Source organism: Pituophis catenifer, unplaced genomic scaffold, assembly GCF_029215685.1.
Source record: "Pituophis catenifer annectens isolate HBS135680 unplaced genomic scaffold, rPitCat1.0.hap2 SCAF_2, whole genome shotgun sequence".
NCBI classification, from domain to species: Eukaryota; Metazoa; Chordata; class Lepidosauria; order Squamata; family Colubridae; genus Pituophis; species Pituophis catenifer.
Window position 1 is genome coordinate 84,450,366 of NW_027256882.1, and position 20,267 is coordinate 84,470,632.

Sequence of the window (20,267 nt, forward strand, 5' to 3'; positions counted from 1 at the left end):
CTTCAAAAGTTACCACCAAACAATAATAATCAATATGCTGGAATCTCAGTTTAGCCACCCTGTTCTAAAAGGCAAATGTGGCTTTCAGTCCAAAAACAACTTACATATATTCTATTTAGATACTTTGTACAGTGAACGTTGAGTCCATACCTTCAAATGAGCACCTGATGAGTTTAGAAGGATTCCTTTTTGTAAGGTTGGTTATATGAAAATTTGAACAAAACAACCAGCAAGCTAAGAAGCAGGAGGGATCTGCATGTGGCTTAAATGAACTTGCTAACCAATGTAAGATAATAAATCTTTAGATATTAGTAATAAAACTGTAGTAAGCCTGTTTTTTTCCCCCTCACTTTAGATTAGCACTCTTGATATCTTAAATTTGCAAACCCAAGGTGCGCTGCTAAGTGACGATGAGATCTTTGCTAGCCGTCAGACTGGAAAGCATACTTGCATGGCCATGCGCAGGTATTTTGAGGCACATCTTGCCATCAAAGTAGAGCAAGTGAAGCAGTCACTTCAACGCACAGAAGGTGGAATTCTGGTCCATCCACAGCCTCCATACAAGGTAGGCAATACATTGCTGGAAGTAATAAACCTCTAGCTCTTGCCGTTTCTAGAGAACAACAATAGATATCAAAAAAGGTTTTCAACTACAGGTAATCCACGACTTACGACCACAATTGAGCCCAAAATTTTTCTTGATAAGTGAAACATTTGTTAAATGAATTTTGCCCCATTTTACGGCCTTTCTTGTCATAGTTGTGAAGGGAATCAGTGCAATTGATAAGTTAGTAACACGGTTGTTAAGTGATCTGGCTTTACCATTGACTTTGCTTGTCAGAAGGTCACAAAAAGGGATCACATGATCCTCGGACACTGCAATGAGTTAGTTGCCAGGTGTCTGAATTTTGATCACATGACCATGGGGATGATGCAATGGTCATACGTGTGAAAAACGATCTTAAGTCAGTGCCGTTGTAACTTTAAACGTTCACTAAATGAACTGTAAATCGAGGACTACCTGTACATCTAATACAGCAACTGATATCTCTTCTGGGAATACAAGGTCCTTGCTGTGATTGTATTTGGCATCTCATAGACCAATTTAGGGCATTCTTTCTGGGGCTGCAGTTTAACTGTACCACTTTTCAGTTTGCTGTGGGGATCCAGTTCAATGCATAGAATCCTCGTCCTCTTTTAGAATATTATCTATAGAATCTAAGACTTTTTAATATTGAATGCTTTAGGATTTGCAATTTAAAATAATGGATCAGATCATTGGGTTTTTAAATATGTGCTCCTGTTTTTATTTTGTGCTTTTATAGATTTTAAATATTGTGATTAGTTTCTGAATATCAGCATGATTTCCTTAGTGAAAAGGTAGATTGGAGTTAAAAAAACGACAGCCCTATTTTATAAAGTGTTTGTCTTAATTTTTTTCTGGTAGGTGATGATAATGAATGTTTGCTTCTACTTGCAGGCTTGTTCCTATACTCATGAACAGATTGTGGAAATGATGGAGTTTTTAATAGAATATGGACCAGGTCAGCTCTATTGGGATCCAGCAGAGGTGTTTCTCAAGCTATGTTGTGTACAGCTCATGCTTCAGCTTATTTCAATTGCCTGCAATTGGAAGACTTACTATGCAAGGTGAGAGAACAACAGGATATGAAATACCTTATAAGTTGCCATCGGAATGGAGCTGGCAATTGCTCCAGGACAACTAGCCTCTGTGGTTAATATATATATTTATTAATATTAAATACAGTTTGTTTGTACTCCACAGACTTCTGGAGTTACCCATAAAATTAATAAAAACAAATACTCTCTTGTTTTTGAAAAGAGCCATCCTGTGAATTTATTCAGCTCACTATTCCTTTAATATGTTTTGTAATGCTTTGAGTTAAATGTATTTCGTTTTTGTTTACCAGAAACGACACGGTGCGTTATGCGTTGGATGTTTTGGCCATTCTCACTGTGGTTCCAAAAATTCAATTACAGTTAGCTGAGGCAGTGGATACCGTGGATGAGGGAGGAACATCTATTTCTATTGTGGGTATGTGAAACCTGATCTCTTCGTGTGCTTCCTATGAATACTTGTACCAATGTAAAACTTTTAAGTTCTGAGCAAATGAACTGTAAGAAAGGATCCTCTTGACTGTGTGGCTGTTAGTATAAACTCATTTCTTTTTTAACTGGATGGTTTCATCTGTCTGAACAGATGAACTCAGGTGGTGGGGACATTTGTAGGATGTTGCTGCTTTTGTCCAAATGATTAAAACAGTATTGTACCCTATACTTCACTTCTTTTGTACATGAGCGACAAACATGTATGGAGCACATTAAAAAAGAATAGGGTTTGTATTATACATCACTGTTTTCATCAGCCTGCCCTCTGCCTCCCACTAAGGTCTATAGATACATTTAAAAGGGAAACTAGAAGCAAAGGCATCCGGTTCGTGATTGGCTCTTTTTCTCTCTCACACACCAGCTTCAGAGTTTTCACTTCCAATTATTTGATTGAATTATACACTCCTAATCGTTATTGTGAGAGAATCTAGTGCTATACCATTAAGAATTATCTGAAAGAATGAGGTGTATTGCTCTATTATTAATCCTTATGGGAGTCTCTTTATTTCATCCCAGGTTATTTCATAGGGCCTGTTGAGAGGCAGGTGAGAAAAATAATGTTTAGTCTGAATTGTGTATTGCTCAGCATTTTCACTGGATAAACACAGATTTGTGCACCATTACATGAGTCAAAAGATACATCGCTCCTATAATATACAAGTGGAGCCATCGTTCTCTTACACTAATGTGTGATACATTTTACTTGCTAATGTTTCACTTAATTTTTTTTTCTTTTTTCCAGGTATCAGCATCATTTTGGGGCTTGCCGAGGGTGAATTCTTTATTCACGATGCAGAAATCCAGAAATCTGCCCTTCAGATCATCATTAATTGTGTCTGTAGTCCAGACAATCGCATCTCCAGTATTGGCAAATTTATCTCTGGCACACCTCGTCGCGCACTCCCCCAAACCCCCAGGAATAGTGAGCATACTTTGGCCAAGATGTGGAACGTGGTGCAGTCAAACAATGGCATCAAAGTGCTGTTATCATTGCTCTCTGTCAAAATGCCCATTACAGATGCAGACCAGATCCGAGCATTGGCCTGCAAAGCCCTGGTTGGGTTGTCGCGAAGTAGTACAGTCCGGCAGATCATCAGCAAGCTGCCCCTGTTCAGCAGCTGTCAGATCCAGCAATTAATGAAGGAGCCTGTGCTGCAGGATAAGCGCAGCGAGCATGTCAAGTTTTGCAAATACGCTGCGGAGCTGATAGAGCGTGTCTCAGGAAAACCCTTGTTGATTGGGACCGATGTCTCTCTGGCCCGACTGCAGAAGGCAGATGTGGTGGCCCAGTCGAGGATTTCATTTCCTGAGAAGGAGCTGCTTCTTTTGATCAGGAACCATCTCATCTCTAAAGGGCTAGGAGAAACTGCTACCATCCTTACAAAGGAGGCAGATCTACCCATGACAGCAGCTTCTCATTCCTCTGCCTTCACCCCAGTTCCTGCCACTTCATCTCCTGTGTCTCTGCCTCGTACCCCTCGCATAGCAAATGGCATTGCGGCCCGGTTGACTAACCATCCTTCTGTTGCTTCTGGTGCTTCCTCTGTTCACCCTCAGCCAAGGCCAGCTGGCTGCCAGGGCCCACTTGCACTGCCAGGCCCATCTCACGCCACCAATACCCCAGTGATTGGCAGGATTAGCTTTATTCGTGAGAGACCATCTCCCTGCAATGGCAGAAAAATCAGAGTGCTTCGGCAAAAATCAGACCACGGCGCCTACAGTCAGAGTCCAGCTATCAAAAAACAGCTGGACAGACACCTTCCTTCCCCTCCCACCTTGGACAGTATAATCACAGAGTACCTTAGGGAGCAGCATGCACGCTGCAAAAACCCTGTAGCTACTTGCCCCCCCTTTTCTCTTTTTACACCCCACCAGTGTCCTGAGCCAAAACAGAGGCGCCAAGCGCCAACTAACTTTACCTCGCGGCTGACCCGCAGGGCAGCCTTCCCAAAGTATGGCGGGGTAGATGGTGGATGCTTTGATAGACACCTTATATTTAGCAGGTAAGGAAGATGGTTCTTTATTCCTACGATTTTTTGGGCTATGCCATTTAGAAAGTGGATTTGGGTGCCATACCGTGGCTTGGACAAAACTGATTGCCTTGGGACCACAAGGAAGACTTTGCTATATCACCTCTATAGCATTTCTGAGCTATTGGCAAGATTCTTCTTCCTTTATGAAGAAAGCTGAAGCCGTGTCTTTTCTCCTAGCAGACTAAGATGCAGCTGCCCAACTTCAGTCGCATTTGGCCATTGCTCCTGTTTCTCCTTTTCCCTTCCAGAAAATTAATTTTCTTACTTAGTTGCTCTTTCATATCCCAGGTTCCGTCCAATTTCTGTGTTCCGGGAAGCAAATGAAGATGAAAGTGGCTTTACGTGTTGTGCATTTTCTGCACGGGAGCGATTCCTGATGTTGGGCACCTGCACAGGGCACCTAAAACTCTACAATGTCTTTAGCGGGCAGGAGGAGGCCAGCTACAAGTGCCATAACTCTGCTATCACACACCTTGAGCCATCCAGGGTAAGGAAAAGGCTGAGAATATTCAGGTCAGGAGTGCTTTAATAACAGTTTTCTCTCTTTCATAAGGATTGGGAGATTAGGCAAAAGTCTGAGAATGAGAAAATGTGACAAGATTGCATTGATAGCACAACAGAGATTGGATGTTACGGCCTGATTTTATTGACAGCGCGGAATTTTTAGTAATTGCTTAAAATATAGGTAGTCCTTGATTTATGATCACAATTGAACCCGGTTGCTAAGTGAAGGGATCATTAAATGTTACGTGACTGATTTCAGGTGTTAAGTGATTGTACAGGTTGTTTTGCAATCCCAAGTAGAGAGCGCAAAGTGCCTCGGGGAGCATGGGTGGGGAAGAGAACCCGGTAAGCTCAGTTCAGAAGCTGCAAATGCTTCCTGCTGAAATCCAAGCAGGATTTTCAGTTCCTAAGGGAGAGACACACGTGACATGCATCTGGCTTCTCAGGGTCTCCCCCACCTCCCCTCGGTGCTCTTTATCTTATTACACAGTGTCTCGGCTCTCCATTTGGAGTTCCTTCTCATCTCGGGGGGCTGGCTGGATGAGCTGCCTGCCAAATAACGTCTTGTCTTTCATATTGATTTTCTGGGGGAGCCGGCAGAGAAGACTGCAAATGGCAATCAGATGTTTGTTGGATGCATGGCAAGCAGTTATAAATGTGAACAGGTGGCAAGCACCCTTTTTGAGGATCTTGTAACTTTTAACGGTTGTTAAATTACCAGTCATAAATTGAAGACTACCTGTAACCTATCATAAATCTGTCTGTTCAGTGTAGTGTAGTGAAGTGAAGTGTAGTGTAGAGTATATAGTATAGTATAGTATAGTATGGTATAGTATAGTATAGTATAGTATAGTATAGTACAGTACAGTACAGTACAGTACAGTACAGTACAGTACAGTACAGTACAGTACAGTTACAGCTTAGGGCAGGTAGAGAGGACTTATTAAAAACAAAAGCAGGTGAATCACTAGAATATATGAGTAAAGACCAAAAAAAAAAAAAAGGCTTAGAAGTTTTTAAACTTCTTTTTCTGAACATTCAGAAGATAGTGGAAGAGATGAGTTTCCAAAACCAGTCTCTCTTTTCTGCTCTTTGGAGATCATTGGCTTATGCCTGAAATGGAATCATTGGTCAGGATAGTTGATTTGTAATAACCACCTGGTCTGACCAAGCCAATAGTATGTTAGTGGTTTTATCTTTGTATAATTGTCATCATACTGCCTTAAATTGGCCAAGAGTATTATCTGCCTAGAAGAGTATTTTGTATATATTTGTGACATAGGTAGGACTTCGCCTTTCTCTTAAAAGAAACCCCACATGCTGTCCACGTGCCTAAAGAGTATCTGCTTCTTTGACTTCTCTTCCCAAACTGCAGGATGGTTCTTTATTGCTGACATCTGCTTCCTGGAGCCAGCCACTTTCTGCATTGTGGGGAATGAAATCTGTCTTTGAAACCAAGTATGTATGCTTTCTATCAGTGTTTCTCAACCTTGGCAACTTTAAGATATGTGGACTTCGGTTTCCATAATTCCCCACTCAGCACACTAAGAGTTGAAGTCCACAACGTTGCCAAGGCTATATGGTGATTTAATTGTCTTGAATGGCAGGGCATTAATCAGGCAATATTTTAATATTTAAAACTTTTTGGTGTTAAATACTCTGTAATATTCAGGTTCTTTAAAGTAGCCAAAATGTGTGATACTTTTCTCTATTAGTTCCTGACTTAGTTATTGCGTATTGTGGATTTAAAGAACCATAGTGACTCAGCGGTTATAATACAGTATTGCAGGCAGACTCTGCCCACAGCTAGGAGTTTGATCCTGTCTGGATCAAGGTTAACTCAGTCTTCCATCCTTTTGATCCAGATTGTTGAGGGCAATATGCTGACACTGTATAGAGAGTGCTTTAAAGCACTGTGGAGTAGTATATACTGAAGTCTAAGTGCTATTGCAGATGTATTCAAATGTGCTAGATGAAAGCACAGATATTTGAGTGAAAGCTTTGTTCTTTGTAGTAGGTTGATGATGTGCTTTTTTCCTCACAGGCATTCCTTCACGGATGACCATTATGTTGAGTTCAGTAAGCATTCTCAAGATAGGGTCATTGGCACCAAGGGGGACATTGCCCATGTAAGTATTGGTGGTTGAATCTCAGAAGAAATATAGGGCTACTTACTTGCCACAGCCATTTCTTATAGACAGCACTTGAAAATACAGAGAGCAAGGTTATTCCTGAGAATTTATTACCTGGCTTGAAACCATTAAAGTGAGATTGGTGGTATATAAATTTAATAAACAAATACTAGGCTTTTGTCAATAAAATGAAAATCTGCAATCACTGCCATATATTTTTTAACAAATAGAAAAGTGGTGTTAAATGAAAAATAGATTGATTAAATACACTTTGGCATTACTTGAGAGAATTAGAAATAAGTTCAGAAGTGATCCACAGATCAGATATGTTTTGTGGGATTAGATTAGGTATTCTTTAATATCAAAATGTGCAAAATATTCTTCAAGACACAATCCTACCTTTGAGCATCTGTAATTATAGTCCTAATACTTCATGAGAAAGGCTGTTTTCTGGAACACATGCTGCAATTCATTCTTGAGGACTTATTCCTTAAAAAGCAAACTGGTTATACATCAGCAAATGTAGTTGTAAAATAAATATGTTGGAAGTTGTAAATTCTAGTTGTAAAATAAATATGTTGGAAGTTTTCAAGACAGAAACACTAGAACCTGTTTTTTTTTAATGATAGCAATTTACCTTAGGAAAAGTAAAGATGAATGTTGAATCCAGATTTCTGAGGGGAAAATTCTACTCAAGGGATACTCGCAATAGAGGAAGGAAGGCAGGATTTGCGTGGAAAAGGATAGCTGTACATTTTGCCAATTTTCTTTCTCTTAAAAAGAGGAGATGACATAGTTGCACTGCAAGAGAAAAGGAAGAGTTAGCGAAAGCCATGGTTCCATTGCTGCAGTTGTGTTGCACTACTAGTTGTCAAACAACTGAATGGCATGCTAGGCATTGTGGCTTAACATTGCTCTCAATTTTCTCACAAAATTCCAGAAAATGTAACAATTGTTTCTTATGACCTGATACAAGTCACCTGTAACCCATTTAGCCTATGCTGCATATATCTATTAAAATCTTGGCACTTTTCCTTATGCTTTTGTTCTTATTCCTGCATGTTTACATTTAAGCAAGGCATTTTTCTCTGTTGATTTGCTATTCTTTCTGTTAGCCTTCAACTATAATCTGATCTGGGTTCATAATATGGTCATTTGCGACAAGCTAAAATGTTAATTCTGAGCTTCAGCAAAGTGCAAGTGGCAGCTAAGAATCCGGGATGTAATTTATTCTAACAAAAAAGGTAAAAGTAATAAAGCCAGATGCTCAGAATATAAAAGAATAGATTACTTTATAAAAACAATTTTAAGGGAAGGAATAAGACTGTTAAATGTTCTTGAGTATTAATGACAGAATGTTATCTTCCTTTTTGTTTTGTGAATCTTTTTCACCACATACTACATTGGGCATTATTATGTAACTCAGTGCCTCTAAGATCAGCTAGAATACTTTTCTATTGCGAGCCATACATTCAAATATCAAAGTATAGTTTTCAGGCCAGCAGTTTTGCTTCGTGTCATAAATATTCTATGGCATAGGAATGAATCTAGGAGAAGTGAGCAACAGTCATGCTTTCCCCCTGGGTTATTAGATGACAAAGTTCCGTTCTGGGCCAACATTTCCCTTAATCATTTGGAGACAGGGGCCGAAGAATTTGTGAGGTTTGCATGTGACACAAAATGGTCTGAGGTAAACTCTAAAAGACAGAAATAAAATTTAAAACTAATATGATTGTTAGATCATTCTTTCTTTGTCTCGACAACTTTTAAGATGTATGGGTTTCAACTCTCAGAGTTCTCCAGCCAGCATGAGGAAAACAAGGGAGATGGGAATCCATAAAGTGTGAGTGATTTGGAAATGGTTGCATGTGCTTTTTTGGACAAAATATTTGACAGGTGTTGACTAAGTTATTTTCTTTTTTCCTTTTTCATCTAAAAGATCTATGATATTCAGACTGGCAACAAGCTCTTGACTTTGTTTAACCCAGATCTTGCAAACAACTACAAGAAGAATTCTGCCACGTTTAACCCCACAGATGACCTTGTCTTAAACGATGGTGTCCTCTGGGATGTTCGCTCTGCACAGGCTATTCATAAATTTGATAAATTCAATATGACCATCAGTGGTGTTTTCCACCCGAATGGACTGGAGGTCATCGTGAACACAGAAATTGTATCCTTTTTAAACCTTAATTTCAATGTCTGTTGGAATAGTACAGGTTGGTAGAAAGAGTTTGCTTAATTGTTTGTTTAATTTCAAGATTTATAATGTCACACAACTTAAATCGTGTGACTCTCGGCAGCAGAAAAGATAAACCCAAACCTCTTTCATGTGAGAACTCAGAACAAAAATCCTTAATTGTGGAAATAACAGCAGGTTGGTAAACTTTTTGGCTTTGCTTATTGTCAAGTCAATTGACGTCTTCTGCTCAAAGTGACTAAGGCTTATAAATGTTTCAGCAGAAGGTATAAATAGTACTGTTCTGTAGAACAGAAATGAACATACTGCAGCCAGGTTTCTAGGAGCCACTTTTTATGAGATGGGTAGCTATACAAATTTGATTAGTAAAGCAAGAAATTTGGGGGAAAGATAAGAAAAGCGCGATGGAAGAAGAGGTGGAAGCCATTTAGAAAATAATGGCTTCTGCCAAGTGATAAGGAGCATGGTGTGGATGGGCAAAGAAGCCAGAATGGGGTAGAATAGCAGAAACGAGAAAGCCCAGCACAGTAATGAATCCAGATTTCTGGAAAGAGCAAACTCTTTTTATCCTGATAGTCTTGGGTATGGCTGAAGAGGAGAAAAAGGATTGGTAGAAAAACAGTAGTGTTATAAAATATCCTTCTTGGGTATCCTTTGACTAAAATATTTTTCAGTTCAAATATAGTTGAACTGTAACTTTTTGTAGAAGAATTATTATATCAGTGGTTGTATTTTCAGTATACTTTTAACAGTTTCTAACATAACATTTGCCTTTATTGTTACAAAAGTGAGAGCAATTATGACTCTCCTAACTTTAGAGTCTAGTCTTATCTACAGGCATGTAGGTCCCAACAGATTACACAATGTGATCCATGATAGAAAAAAAAGTGCTTCATCCCACCATAAAGACATCTGTGATATTCTGTACATGAGAAATTAATGCAAGGTCAATTCAAAACTTATGTGAGTTTTGCAAGCTGAAATGAAATGGGATGGGTAGACGCAAAAGTATTATTCTGTGATGTATCATGCAAATTGAGGAAATAATTCATTAGATTATCCAGATATGTTACTATAATTGTTAGAGAAATTCTATCTCAGGGCTGGGTAGATGATGGGGAGTGCAAGGCTGTCATTGGAGCTGGAGAGTGAGAGCGAGCGAGATCCTTTGCCAATGTCCCCTATTTATAGTGCAGAATCTTCCTTAATGATCTCTCCAGTGGGACTTGCGGACTTTCCACTTGTTACACACAGTGCCTGCTTTGGATCAATGCCGTGTTGTTTTCAACCATACTGGAACAGTTATGTATGGAGGTAATGACTGATTTTCATTATGTGATGGCATCAGGAGAGCTATAGATTTTGTTTCGTCATGCTTTCTAGCAGTCATCAAAACAGCACAGTGGGTGTTGCCAAGATTTGCCAAGTGAAAACACTTTAAAAAGGTCTTGAGTTGGCTGTAGACTTCAGAAGGGGCTGGGGTTCAGACTTAGTTCAATCTCTGGCATTTTCACGTAGGATTGGGAAAGGCTATAATCTGAAAAATTGGAGGGCAATTGTCAGTCAGGGTCAGCACTTCTGAGTTAAGGGAGAAGAATTCAGATTCATTAAAGCAATTTTCTAGGTTCCTGTACATATTAACATAAACAGTACTCTGCTGATTGGACCCCTGGCCTATTTTGCCCAGCAATCTGTTCTTATAATGCATAAGGATGGCTTCTATGGACTTCTCTGGAAGTCCATATCTCTTGCTTGATATTTTCCCTTACTTTTTTTTTAATGGTGCCTTTTTCTCTCTGTTTAGCTTTGTTGCTCCATTTGCTGTTCTTTGAATCTTAGACAAAATGAATCATAACTTACTAGAAGGGAATTTAAATTTCTAACCTAAAGTATAGTACAGTTGAATGGCTCTATATTTTCTGATTTTGTTGATAATCTTATTCAATTCTAGGAACAAATATGTATTTAAAAACAAAAAGATTCAACTTCTAAACTTCTAAAGCTTCTTTGTTTCATATGCTTCCTCTCCTTATATTCCCTAAAAATATTTTCTTTCTTGATCAGCTATGCTACAAGCAGATGATGAAGATGATTTGCTGGAAGAGAGAATGCGAAGTCCTTTTGGGTCATCCTTCAGGACATTCAATGCAACAGACTACAAACCAATTGGTAAAGTTTATAATTGTTCCTACTGAAATAAACCGAATGAAATTAATATTTCAGTTGCTCTGCTAGGAAACATTTCCTATCCATTTCCTATCATGATCTCTACCAGAATGTAAATTTGGTTAAACATCAAAAAGGGATTTTTTCTGTAAAAGTAGAGAAAGAAAATATAGGGGGAACAAAATGCCAAATACATTAAAAAAATCTCAAAAAATTTTCAGAGTGGAGAACTTCAGTAAAGGTATATTATGTTTGACTAATTTCTAATGCCAAATATTCAAAGAAATCATAACAAGTGGAAGAGAAATCTCTAGCTTTCCTTTCCTACTACATGGGAAAAATTAAATACTACCTTTTTATTGGTGAAGTATACTACTTCAGTTCAGAATCTGTTCAAAATTTGTTAGTAGAGGAATCAAAGATATTACTTAATAAATAGTATGTGAGTTAGAGACGGACCTTCAAGCTGCATGTGATTCCTCTAGCCTCCATTTTGCCATTTCAGAGTACTTTTAGATCATGCTGATTAAATGCATTACTATGTTGTTGTTGTTTTTAAATGGACTAGCCCTCTAAATCTTTGTAGATTTTGAACTCAGTAATTTTAAAAAGGGAGGGGAACCAAAATTTCTTTTTTTCCCTTCCTTGAGCCTTTCTCCTGTTAGTAATTTCATGGTATGATCAGAGACATGCTTTCTATCATCCTCAGAAGCTAAAAATTGTAGATCCCCAGCTAAAAATATTACATCCTGGAGTATTTCAGATAATTTCAGAGTTGTATGTGTAAAAATATCTTTCTGATCTATGTCTTATAAATTGCAGCAAGGAATTGCCTTTTCTACCCTACACCACCATTTTGTCTTCTGTCTCCTTCCTCACTAAGGCCATCCTTTTGTGTTGAGGTTGGCCTTGGGATGTTCTCGATATACAGTAGTAAGATACATAATGCCAGATCTCAAAAGCTTAAGTCTACTTATCCAGCTCTGGGACTTTCCAGTGTCCTGTTGACTTTGTTACATGTTTTTTTTCCAGCCACCATTGATGTGAAAAGAAACATCTTTGATCTATGTACGGACACAAAGGATTGTTATTTAGCTGTTATTGAGGTAAATTTTATAACTATATATATTATATTTTTATATATATGGTAAATATATATAAAATTATCATTGAAGAAAAATAATCATACAGTATTCATTAATAGGTTTGACTGAAAAATTAATTTACTATTTTGTGCTGATGGTTCCTTTGTAGAACCAGGGAAGTATGGATGCCATGAACATGGATACTGTTTGCAGGCTCTATGAAGTGGGCAGGCAGCGTTTGGCAGAAGACGAGGAGGATGAGGAAGAAGATCAGGTGAGAAGCAGAATACCCTTTTGGAAGTTAAAGGCAGCTGAAACATTTGAAAATCTCTCCTGAGTTATCAGTACACCCACCCTCACACTATAGCTATTATGCCTTGAGTTCTGATGAATGCCTGGTGACAGCCTGTTAGAAATTTTTGACTTATTGAGTGCTTAATTATGTATGTGTGTATGATTAAACTGGTTAATCAGTACCTCTAATGAGGTAGCTACACTTATAATTCTGTGCAGGATATGAAGAAGACAAGATGTCCTCTTACGATGTTTTGTGGAATTTCTTGGTATTCTTCCAGTGCTTTTGCTTCAGGTATCCAATCATGAAATGAGAAGGCTTGGCTGTAAAATTGTTCCTGGTTAAGTAGGAAGAATGATTCAAACTTGCTTAAATTTATTTATTTATTTATTATTTAAATTTTTATACCGCCCTTCTCCCGAGGGACTCAGGGTGGTGCTCAGCCACAATAAAACACAAGATTCTACTGTTTGTTTCCATTGTTTTGCTGACATACCTGTAGTTGGCCATTAGGATATCTGAAAATGATTATTACTCCTTGTCTTATTAGGGCTGCAGCAAATAATACATACAGTTGAGGTATATGCTCAGCTGCTATTCTTGATGCACTTTGGTGTCACATTTTTTGATGGCTGATTTGTGTTTGTGACTTATATGGATAATGATTTTTTAAATTATTTCAGCAGAAAAATTGGTGTTTATGCAGATGAAGTTAAAGGATTGTCATGGCAAAGTTTAAGAGAATAAAACAAGGAAATAGCCTTGCAATTTGATTTTCTGATTTGTTTATTAGGGTAGATTCATTAGGCAGGATTTCACTAATTTAATATTTTTGAAAATTTATTTTTATCCTTCACCATTGGCATTTCATTTAGTTTTTGTAGGTGCTGATTGTGATCCAACCCTAATAACAAACACTAAACTTTTCATTGCTAATCTTTTTTTTTTGTTACTCCATCTGTTATGAAGTTCAGTGTTTTCTTTAGGCAGCAGGCTCCTTTCTCAATGTTAGGTTTTTTTTTCAGTTTTCTGAAAAACAGAATATTGCCTCTGTTTTTAAAACTCCTTAACACATATTCCGTATCTTTTCCTGGAAAGCTCTGTGGCAATAAAAGGTTGCGATAAGATCTGGGCTTAGGCTGGCCCTCCTGCTGATATACATTTCTGTCTTAGTGTTTGCTTTTCTGACCATGTTTTTATCTCCTCTAAGGACAGCGGAGGATGAGTTACAATCCAAAGTCAATATTGGAGCGGGTTACTGATTTGCCCCTCTATATAGGAGCCTTCAGCATTTGCAAGGCCTGAATTTCTGAATGACAAGAGCCAAAATTAAAAATGAGACAAAAAGATGTTTTGCAAATGGAAACAGAATGATTTCTTGGGACTTTTAGGGAAAGTTACTTTTACAACAGTTGCAATTTTGGCAAGTCTCTACTGTTGATCTGTAATGTCTTTTAAATCTTTTACGTTTGGGCTACGTAAGATTTCTGAAGACAAGAGTGTACTGTATCCAATCTTTGTAGTTCCACATTGTAAAGGCGTGTTGAGATTGCATAGAAAACTAAGCTAAACTGATTCAATGCACTGTGAGGTTATCTTCCCTTGCCCAGCTCTTTCTGTCCTCTCCTCATAGGTTTGAGTCTGCAACTTTTTACCAATCTGTTGGGTTTGGGTTTCCTGTTTGGGCTACCTTGGATGAGAAATAGCGGTGCATCTGCTCTCAGAAAAGTCCTGTTTCTGGATATGCTCACAATCTTTTACCATTAATAAACTTGGGGAAGGTTTTTTTATTGTGCTGTAATCCATCTTTTATTAGTATTAGTGTAATAGTAAATTAATATTCCCTCCTGAATAGAAATTTCCCAGTATATAGAATTTCTCCATCCTGGTTTGTACAGTATCATAGTTGAGTGTGCTGAGAAAGAAAACTGTGCTGTCAAGAGGCCAGCTCCATTCCTTTTATTTGCACAGAAGGGGAAGAGAGTATTGTGCAATGCTGCTTTCATCATTGCCTTCTCCTCCTCCTCCTCCTCTGGGACCACCTTCTGCAGCCCCCTCTGGTGATTGCAGCATGGATCTAAACCTAGTTGAAAACAACAGCAGAATCTGCTTATGGAGTAATAGCTATGTATTTTTTGTTGGGATAGCTAACTTATTTAATAGTGTGGGAAAGCGACTCTGCATTTTACTTCATTCTTAGTATGTCGTGTTTCCCATCATGGCACACAAGCCCAGCTCAGTGGTCTCAGCTCTTCCTTGAATCCATGTCTGATTCTCTTAGTACAAAATAAAGACTTCAGTGGCTGAAACACAAAAGTTGCTTACAAAATGAGGTGGCTGTATGGAACATCTTCTCCTCTAATGCCATCCAGTTCTTTTTTGCAGCACCACAAATATTTTATGGGACTATGGTAAAAATGTTCTGCAAACGTAGCAGTTTGAAAGCATGTAAAAAATGCAAGTAGAAAAATAGGGACCACCTGTGGTAGGAAGGTAACAGCGCTCCGTGCATCTTTGGCGTTTAGTCATGCTGGCCACATGACCACGGAGACATCTTCGGACAGCACTGGCTCTTCGGCTTAGAAACGGAGCTGAGCACTGCCCCTAGAGCCGGAAATGATTAGCACGCATGTGCAGGGGAACCTTTACCTTTATGGTAAAAATGATCAGGGAAAAAAGTCAGACTGTCTCCTCTAGCCTTACTGCCCTGGTCATTGCAGCAAGATTTTTAGGGGGAAAAAATGGATTAGTTGCACAACTTCATTATAAATATTTAAGCCTTTTTTATGTGCTTGAATAAAAAGGCAGCCAAAACTGTAGAAAGACAAATCACTTGGGAATGCAGATATTTGAGAAATTGCATAAATGTAAAGAAATCAAAGTTCCCTTTTGAGAGAAAAAAATTATGGCACACATATGCTTTATTTGTTTTGCAACAGGTTGTTCTAGCTCATAATAATTTTCAGTGTGCAGCATTCAAGGCTGTTCATGCCACTTATTATCAAAACAGGTGGTACATCGCAGTAGGTATAACACAGTGAAATTCTTCAGCCTGTTTGATTATGGATATGAATTACTTACTAACTGTTAGTGGATTATTTTTTTCAAAAAAATTACTCCTTTTGCATAATGCATCCAAAATATTTATAGCATTTTAGCTGCATTCCACTTAAGATTCCAGCCAATCTTATCAGTGTTTTTTAATCATTAGGGAAATATGGCAAACCACAGTTAACTTTAAAGCCCAAACAATAGCTCTGGACCTCTTTTAAGTAGTCCATGCAATTAATTACTATTTAAAAAGATATATACAAATTTACCATGTCATAAAAAATAAAATATAACAGTGTATTCAATACAGCTAGTTAACAATGACTATTGGGACTGGAATTTCTGTTGCTAAGCAACATCACCTGACTGTGCTGCTTATTGATGGAAATTCTGGTACTTCGGATTGCTGTCATTCAGCAAATAACTGCAGTCATTAAATGAAGGTGTCATCTGGTCACCATTTGCAACCTCCTGCTGGCTTCCCCATTGACTTTGTTTGTAGGAAGCCAACAAAAAAGGTCCCAAATGTCAATCACATGACTGTGGGGGTAAAACCGATGTTAGTATTTCTAAGTATGAGAACCTGTCGTAACTACCACTTGTTCAGCATCATTGAACTTCGAATGGTTACTGAACTACTTGAACAAAGAACAGTTGTCATTTCTGATAAATGTTTAATTTCCCCTTAAATACGGTGATTTTTAAATCATAGCAAATAGACAGTGGTATTTATTTTGAAATTCCTTTGATTTCTTTTACTGATAAAAAGCTTGGCCTTAAAGCAAACATTGTCTTGCTCAGAAAAATTGGAGTACTTTATATTAACTGGATTGTTTGTCGATCAAGCTCAGTGGTAGTGGCTCTCCATCAGCTGTTCACAGGGTCTTTTCTGTTACCAAATTCCTTTTTACCTGAATATATATTGCAGGCAAAGCATGTGTTCTAACTTGGATCATGTTATTCTCTAATATCTCACACTGAATGAAGACTCTGAATGTTACTTATGGAATCCAAACAGGATAAATGTAAGATGCAACATTTGTACTTGTAGATACCAAGTTACTGTTTTAGTCGGCTAAGCTATAGAATGGCAATAACTATGTTTTATCTCTTCACCCCAATTTTGCCTCTATTACAAATTGTTTGTTGTGTGACATGTATTCTGTCTATCCATGTCTTCTGGGTCTACGTAGAAGCCTATGGTTAAGAATCTTGCTCTCTGTGTGCTGATATGTATAGTCAGGTCTGTATTATATTTGGATGACCCATGAGGAGTTGGAATGCATTTGGAGGCCAAGCTCTAAAGGTAAAAGCAATATATATCTTTTATACACATTCTGTGCAGTTTAGATGAAATAATAAATTATCTCCAATTTAAGGTAGGCAATAAAGGTTTGGAAATGCAAATGTTCATAAAAGGAGCTAAAAAGAATGTTAATTTTTACATTTACATATTCAGAACAATCTTTTGGAATAAAAATTGTATTCAGAAAGAGTAAATAGCATTTAAGCCGGAGATAAGCTATGTTTAAGCAGAAAGAATATATTTTCAGGGAGGGATTTTGTTTGCTAGAGATTAACATAAAGCAAGAAACTAGTTGAAAGTTGAATTTTATTCAAAGGTAGTTACAGACAGGGCCAGGATTTGGACAGCATGTGGAATAGCAGTTTGGATTTTGGAGCAGAAAGATAGTTTACCATAGAAACTTACGTAGCAACAGAAGCTCTTTTGCTAAAGATTTTTTTTCGACTGAACTTATTTCACAAGAGTTATATTATGGAGGAAAATAGGAGGGAGCGCTACATATACAGCTATGAGTTCCTAAATAAAAAGTGAGAAATAAACCCAGTAAACAAATAAGTTTCATTTCTTGTTACATATGTTCTCAGGTCCATAAACATATTGCTGCCAGAAGCAGTTGATTGGAATTTTTTTGCTTCTGCGTTTATTTAATTATACTTTAGCACTCTCCTGATTCCTTTAACACTATTGTTGCACTAGTTACACAAACTAATGTTTGGCTTGCCTTCAATTTTGGATATAATAATAAATTGCAATTAGTTAAAGGGAGAAGAAAAATTTTCTGTTTTCTTTGTAGTAGTACCAAAACCGAGATAGATTAATTTTTATACGGTAGAATACTCTACCATAAAATATTTGAAAGCAGATGAAAATGAAAATAATATGACTGTTAATATTTTTCATGTAATCTTTAATACTTAATAATTTCATGATTAATAGTTACTGTTAAAAAGTTGTGCTCCATATATATATTTAACAAGGTTTGGTTGCTGTTCTCTGTATGTTGTACACCAATCTGGATTTGCTTCTGTGTAATATCTTAAAAAGTTCCGACATTCAAGGAGTTCTTTGTAAAAATAAAAGTCCTATATGTGAGACTATTAAAAAAAAAAAAAGGAATGGTAGGGAAAAAGATAACTGACACTGATGGACTGAATCAAACCTTTTTTTTTTTTTTTTGGACTTCATTTTGGACAATATAACATTTCGGCTAAAATATGCAACAAATTTCAAATCAGGATAATATTGTAGGTATTATGTGATTAAACTTTTTGGTAGAAAATTGTTGTTTTTGGGTTAGAAATGAATATTCTTGGATATAAAAGTACTGTGGTTTTTTTAAAAAAAGTCATTAGTGAAATATGTTTTATAAAGTAATTGTCTAAAAGAGTGCTTATAAAATAGAATATGTCTTTAATAATTTAAGACTTGGTTAGAGGAAAGAAAAGTGCATACTTTCTAATATATAGATATTATAGCAGTTGTAGATGTTGCTATAGCAATTCAGATTTGGAATTTTTCCAGTGCTAAAACAAAACATACAAGACCAGTTGCATTATCCTTTCCTGGATTTTAAAAAAGGATTGCAATTTCAAATGCATACGGATAGTCCTCAACTTACTACCATTTTAGTGACCGTTCAAAGTGACATTGTGACATTGACAAGTCCTCGCATTTATGACCATCGCAGTGTCCCCACAGTCACATGATCAAAATTTGAGTGCTTGGCAACTGGCAGATGTTTACAATGATTGGCAGTGCCCCACAGTCACATATTAGCCATTTGTGACCACCTCAGAGGGCTTTTAGCAACCAAAGCCAATGGGGGAAATCAGATTTGCTTAAACACAGCATGATTCCCTTAATGATCACAGCAAAAAGGTTGTAAAATCAGACATGTGACTCATTTAATGACAACATGGCTTAGCAATAGATGTCCCAATTGTGGCTGTGAGTCAAGGACTGCTATAGCGAATCTGCAGACTTTTTTTTTTTAAGGCTTCTTTTATTAGTAATAGGGATTACAGCCTTCTGATTTTTTTTCTTAAAATACTGAATCTTTAGATACTTTTTATATAAAATAATTATTAATGGCTGATTTTGAATTCATGATCTCTTTCAAAAATCTGGAGACTGTATGCCCAAAATAGCAAGTGAGATTTTTTGTATGTAGGTATGTATTTTCCCATATATGGATGTTTTGAGCTGCCCGTTTCTCCCTCTATCTAAGGAGTCTCAAAACTCTACAGTATTATGAAGATTAGTGTCCCAGGACTAATGAGGAATTTAAAACTAAAGATGCTTTAATGAAAATATAATTGACAGTGGCAGTTCCTTATATACAATTTAGCAATAAGCTTCCATTATTCAGATATTGTGTGAAATAGGTAGTTTGAGAGGTGGGCTACTCTGGCAACCCTTTTTTGTATGGGAGTCTCCTTGGCCTCCTTTGGCAGAGCTCAACAGAAGTTCTCCCTACCATTTGACATGGCTGCAATTCAGTGGTGGGTTTCAAAAATTTTTACTACCAGTTCTGTGGGTGTGGCTTGATGGACGTGGCAAGGGAAGGATACTGTAAAATCTCCATTTCCTCCCAATCAGCTGGGTCTTGGGAGGCAGAGAATAGATGGGGGCGGGGCCAGTGAGAATTTTTACTACCGGTTTTCCGAACTACTCAAAATTTCCGCTACTGGTTCTCCAGAACTGGTTAGAACCTGCTCAAACCCACCTCTGCTGCAATTGCTAACAGGAACAGAAACTTGCAATTTCATCTAAAAATTAAACCTTCTCTTCCCCCAGGGATCTTGAGGTTTTCCTACTCACAGAACCAGAAAACAGTGAAATCTGTTAAAATCATCTACAGGGGGGAAGCTTTTTGTCTGAATGCATGTGCAGTTCTTGTGGTGATCTGTAAAACTGAAAAGATAGTTTACTTGTGGACAAGAGATATACTGTGTAACATCTTAGTATTATTTGTTGCCTATCAATTAAAAATTGCTCTTTCTGCTTTTAATTTAACAATTGAGATGACTGAGAAATAAGAAAAGATACGTTTCCATGAGCATGTATTGTTGGATTATATTGCCAGTCTGAATAGTTCCCTGTTAGAAATGTGGTAAGATTATGTTGGGGCATTCCATTTTGCGCTTGGTTGTAGGGGGGCAAAGTACAATGATACAAATATATAGTATTTTGGAAAATATTTGGCCAATTAACATATTTTTTATTATAAATGCCACTTACATTGAAGACCTATGAGCTTTGGCTATGTTGTTAATACATCTTAATGAATTAACATAATTATGTATAGCTTAGCCATTTGCATAACTGAATTGCATTTTAAGTATGACATGTTTTTGGAATGTAGG

At 37.4% G+C, this 20,267-nt stretch overlaps 1 protein-coding gene across 3 annotated transcripts in view; it reads left to right on the forward strand.

Annotated features, from left to right (window-relative positions):
- DCAF1 (DDB1 and CUL4 associated factor 1) overlaps positions 1–20,267 on the forward strand; it is a 44,764-nt gene that overhangs the window by 20,578 nt on the left and 3,919 nt on the right. For all 3 annotated transcript variants that reach the window (XM_070937075.1, XM_070937076.1, XM_070937077.1), the window contains 12 exons: positions 356–565; positions 1,481–1,650; positions 1,932–2,056; positions 2,873–4,133; positions 4,452–4,650; positions 6,043–6,125; positions 6,712–6,796; positions 8,739–8,972; positions 10,220–10,313; positions 11,064–11,168; positions 12,198–12,271; positions 12,420–12,524. In XM_070937075.1, the coding sequence (XP_070793176.1) occupies positions 356–565; positions 1,481–1,650; positions 1,932–2,056; positions 2,873–4,133; positions 4,452–4,650; positions 6,043–6,125; positions 6,712–6,796; positions 8,739–8,972; positions 10,220–10,313; positions 11,064–11,168; positions 12,198–12,271; positions 12,420–12,524 (2,745 nt within the window). The remainder of the gene's footprint in view (positions 1–355; positions 566–1,480; positions 1,651–1,931; positions 2,057–2,872; positions 4,134–4,451; positions 4,651–6,042; positions 6,126–6,711; positions 6,797–8,738; positions 8,973–10,219; positions 10,314–11,063; positions 11,169–12,197; positions 12,272–12,419; positions 12,525–20,267) is intronic.